General features: G+C 53.8%; 1 protein-coding gene across 1 annotated transcript in view; it reads right to left on the reverse strand.

Moving 5' to 3' along the window:
• Positions 1–4,641, reverse strand: part of GRIK1 (glutamate receptor, ionotropic, kainate 1) — a 152,192-nt gene that overhangs the window by 10,870 nt on the left and 136,681 nt on the right. Inside the window, exon 14 of the mRNA XM_014536046.1 lies at positions 3,909–4,029. Coding sequence (XP_014391532.1) covers positions 3,909–4,029 — 121 coding nt within the window. The remainder of the gene's footprint in view (positions 1–3,908; positions 4,030–4,641) is intronic.

The raw sequence follows: 4,641 nt of genomic DNA on the forward strand, positions 1-4,641 counted from the left end.
CCCCACACTGGGGATCGAGCTCGCAACCCGGGCCTGTGCCCTGACTGGGAATTGAACCCTGACCTCCTGGCTCCTAGGTCGACGCTCAGCCCCTGAGCCCCGCCGGCCGGCCTAGGAGGAAGAACTGCTGGGTTTGTGCAATCACCTTGGCATTACAGCCAAAGGTTTTCTTGATTTTTTTTTTGGCCAGATACCAACTTAAAAAAAAAAAGTTTATATTTAAGAAGGACAAACATATCATAAAATATAAGCAGGCGTTACATCTGGATTGTTGATCTATTTAAATTGTGTGTTCATGATAGTAGACATGATTTCTCAGGTTAAATATTTCTCAAAAAATAGTAAGAAAAAATGTCAACCACAAAACCAAAACCCCGACGTGCCCCCCGGTGCCAGCCAGGGTGACGGGGGCTGGTGTCGTTCCCTTTAGCTTGTGCACTGATGTGTGACATCACACACGCAGCTCAGCTCGGCCAGTGCCCCGTAAGCCGCTCTCCAGGAGCGCGCTAGCCTAAAAGCAGCGACCAGCCTCATCCTTCCTCTTTAGAAGGACGTAGATTTATTCAAAACCACACCACACGCCTCCCTGGAGAGGGCGACGAGGATGCGATTCACTGTGTCGTTCTCTGTCACTAACTGAACGCAAACGGCTGAGGAGCTGACAGGAGCCATCTCACCCCTGAGCCTCCAGGGGCGGAGCCACCGCGTTCGGGCCTCAGCCGCTCCTGGGGAGAAGCAGGGCTGGGGTCAGGGGTGGGGTCAGGGCTGTGGAGAAGGGGACACAGCCGAGAGCAGACACCGGACAGGACACCTGCCAGGGCGGGGGCCACCCCCTGGGTCCAGCACCCACTGTCTAAGTCTGCACTGATGCCCACACCTCACTCCCAAGACCAGAGAGGAGACAGCGATGAGTGTGAGCAGGAGACAGACAGTGATGAGTGTGAGCAGGAGACAGAGATGATTGTGACCAGGAGACAGACAGTGATGAGTGTGAGCAGGAGAGAGATAAGCACAGGAGAGCTGGTGTGCAATGGGCTGTCCGTGAGCGGAACTGTTGGGTGATGGTATCCACTGGGGGAGGAGGCTGCTTTCTTAATAGAAATAGAACGAAGTTGGAAAACGTGGGGACCTGGGTCACCAAGAGCTTATAGAGAAACGGGGAAAACAACTACATTTTCCACCATCTTGACATGATCTGATGACAAAAACCAGGCAATGTGAGGCGGGTGAAGGTCTAGCGTGACAGGGCACCTGCCCGTGTGCCCGGGAATCCTGCTGACGGATCTCCTCCCACCAGCTGGACACGTCCCGGGACCAATAAACGACTTCCTCACGCCGTGGGCGTCGCCTCCAGGACAGAGCGGAGCCGCGGGGAGTGGACTCACCTCTCTGCTGCGTGGATGCCCGACCGTCCCTGCGTCCCCGACAGCCTGGGGCCCGGGGAAGAGCCAGCGCGAGATTTCTCGTTCATCGTTGGAGGCACACGGCCTAGGAACCAGGAGGCCAGGGTTCGATTCCCGGTCAGGGCACAGGCCCGGGTTGCGGGTTCGATCCCCAGTGGGGGGTGTGCAGGAGGCAGCTGATTAATGACTCTCACTCATCATTGATGTTTCTATCTCTCTCTGAGATCAATAAAAACATATTTAAAACAAAAACAAAACTTGATATCCCAAACATCTCTAATTACTCACGGCGTGGCCGCTCAGCCTGGTGGTGGGCGCTGCCCAGGTATTATGGGATGTTTAGCAGCATCTCTGGACCCCACCCACCAGGGGCCAGTCCCACCTGCACCCCCGTTGTGACAACCAGAAAATGTTTCCAGAACATTGTCAGCTGTTTCTCTGGGAGACAAAACCTCTCCCCGCCGAGAACCAATGATTTACCGTATTCTATAAAATAAAAGGCTAATATGCAAACCGATGGAACGGCAGAACAACCGATCCCTATGATGCACACTGACCACCAGGGGGCAGACGCTCAATGCAGGAGCTGCCCCCTGGTGGTCAGTGCGCTCCCACTGCTCAGCCAGAAGCCGGGCTCACAGCTGGTGAGCGCAGCAGCGATGGCGGGACCCTCTCCTGCCTCCACGGCAGTGTAAAGGATGTCTGACTGCTGGCTTAGGCCCGCTCCCTGCCTAAGCTGTCAGTCGGACATCCCCCGAGGGCTCCTGGACTGTGAGAGGGCGCAGGTCGGGCTGAGGGACCCCTCGAGTGCACAAATTTCGTGCACCGGGCCTCTAGTTAAACCATAAATATTACTATATATGACTATATATTTTGTCAACATGTGATCTTCTGAGGTAAGACCTATGGGAGGAGAGCTTTGGTCACTATTTAAAAGTAGTTTAATATTTGGCCGAAATGTGGGAACCAGTCTGGGTTTGGGAAGGGCATGCTGTGATAGGCGTGGAGAAAAGATTCATTTCCTGTTGGGGGTGTAAAGACCCCTCGTCAGGGTGACTGTCTGCTTCGTGGATCTCAGACCTTGCCCGCCTGGGCGAGTTTCCCAACCTTCTCTGTCATTACTCCAGGGGAAGAGCCCCTGGCAGTCATCAAACCCTGCCGTGCACAGCGCAGAGACGATTTGGGGGGTGGGGGCGGGAAGGGGGCAGGAACTGATTAGGGAGCGTGAAGAAACCTTCTCTTACACATTCGGGGTGGGGGCGGGAAGGGGGCAGGAACTGATTAGGGAACTAGTCCACCGGCTTCTGCTGGAAGATGGGAGGGATGGGAAGCGAGTGGGAGACAGAAAGCAGTTGTTTTGCACGGTTTCTCCAGGGACAGCAGCTGCCGACGTAGCGGGAAGAGGAAGTCGCTGTTTTAAATTCAGCACCGAAGGTGTTTAGGAAACATAATCCTAGAGGCTCAGGCCCGTGAGGAACTGTGCGGAGCAGAACAGCTGGGTACAGGGTTGTCTCAGGACACAGGTTCCCCAGTCATCAGCAACAGCACGCACCTCAGGCCTCCAGATCTGGCTGTGTCATGCTTCCTCCCCGAGTTATTTCCAGGATTCTCTCATCTCTAATGTTTTTGTAAAAGTGAATTTTACAAACATTTGAAAGGATTTGTCTTTATTCCTGAGGCTGTCATGGTCTGGTTTTATTCCCGTGTTTCTATTGGCTACAACAGCTCCTCGCTAACTTCTCTCTGCCTTGCCTACCGGACTATCCCAGGGTTCAAGTCTATGGGCAGGAAAAACGCTCCTGTTGAGACATTTTCGATTTATCGGCTGAGCCACTGCTTTGGTTGTAACGGAATCCCAGGGAGATGTGAGCATAACTATCTTGCCTGAAATACTGATAACATTAGATGGATATAAAGTTATTTTCTTACCGTCTTTTAAAAAATTTTTAGTTGTGTACATGAAGTTTAATAAGAAGTAAAATAATCATGTAGACTTTATAAACTTAAAAAACACTGCAAAATAATTTGCTCAAAGAATAAAAAGACAAGCCACACCCTGGGAGAAAATCTTTGCAAAACACGGATCTGATACAAGATTTCTGCTCGAAAGACACACAGGATATAAAACAACAACCCCAATAAACAGGCAAAGATCCGCACACCTGGCCAAGGTGCGTGCGGACCCGAAGGGTTCTAGGGAACCACCCCTTGGTGACTGACCAGCACCCCTAACGGAGCAGGTCATGGTGGATACTCCCCCCCCCCCAGCACATGACTTCTTCTTTTCCTTTAATTTTACTTCTTTATTGTTGAAAGTATTACATATGTCTCCCTTTTCTCCCACTGACCTCTCTCCAGCTGCTCCCAACCCCCAGCACGTGCCCTCACCCCCTAGTGTCTGTGTCCATTGGTTATGGTCATACGCACGCATACAAGTCCTTTAGTTGATCTCTTACCGCCCCCCCCGCCGCCCCTCCCCTGCCTTCCTTCCCTCTGAGGTTTGACTGGCGCCGCGGGGCTTGCGGTAGAGGATGCCGATGCCCAGGGTCATGAAGGGCTTGGAGAAGTCGATGACCGTCTCGCGCACGTAGGTGATGGTGAGCGGGGCCACGGCCAGGTCCGCCCTCTGCAATGCAAGTCCCGGTCACCGTCCTGGGCCCAGCCTCCGGGCAGGTGCCCGGCCTCCCCCGGGCCACTGACCCTCATTCCATGACCACCAGCTCTGTGATACCACGGGATGGCTCATGCCAGCGGTTCTCAACCTGTGGGTCGCGACCCTTCCGTTCATCAAACCGTGGTCCATCTACACAGTGGAATCCTACGCTGCGGTGGAAAAGGAAGAACTCCTACCCTTTGCAACAGCATGGATGGTCCCGGGAGCATGATGCTGAGCCAATAAGCCGGTCGGAGAAGGGTACGTGGCACAGGCTCTCGCTCACCCGTGGGAGCTCATGAACGGCCCGTAACTCCGTTAGCAAATGGCTTATCTTTGCCGTCAGCACCCTCTGCCCTTGTGTCTGCCTCTGCATGAGCAGACCTCTTGTCTTTTAAAAGGCCCTTCACAGAGCATCGAAGGCGTTCGTTTACAGAGTGGCTTTGATGAGGGAGAACCTGACAGAACAGAACACGAGGCAGAAACGGAAAAGCCCCTGAAACACCCCTTTGATGTCCCTCACGTGTCCAGCCCTGGAGCCCACAGGCCACCGAAGCCCACCCAGGCGGCGGCGGCGGCGGCGGC

Source organism: Myotis brandtii, unplaced genomic scaffold (genome assembly GCF_000412655.1).
Source record: "Myotis brandtii unplaced genomic scaffold, ASM41265v1 scaffold1557, whole genome shotgun sequence".
Taxonomy (NCBI): Eukaryota; Metazoa; Chordata; class Mammalia; order Chiroptera; family Vespertilionidae; genus Myotis; species Myotis brandtii.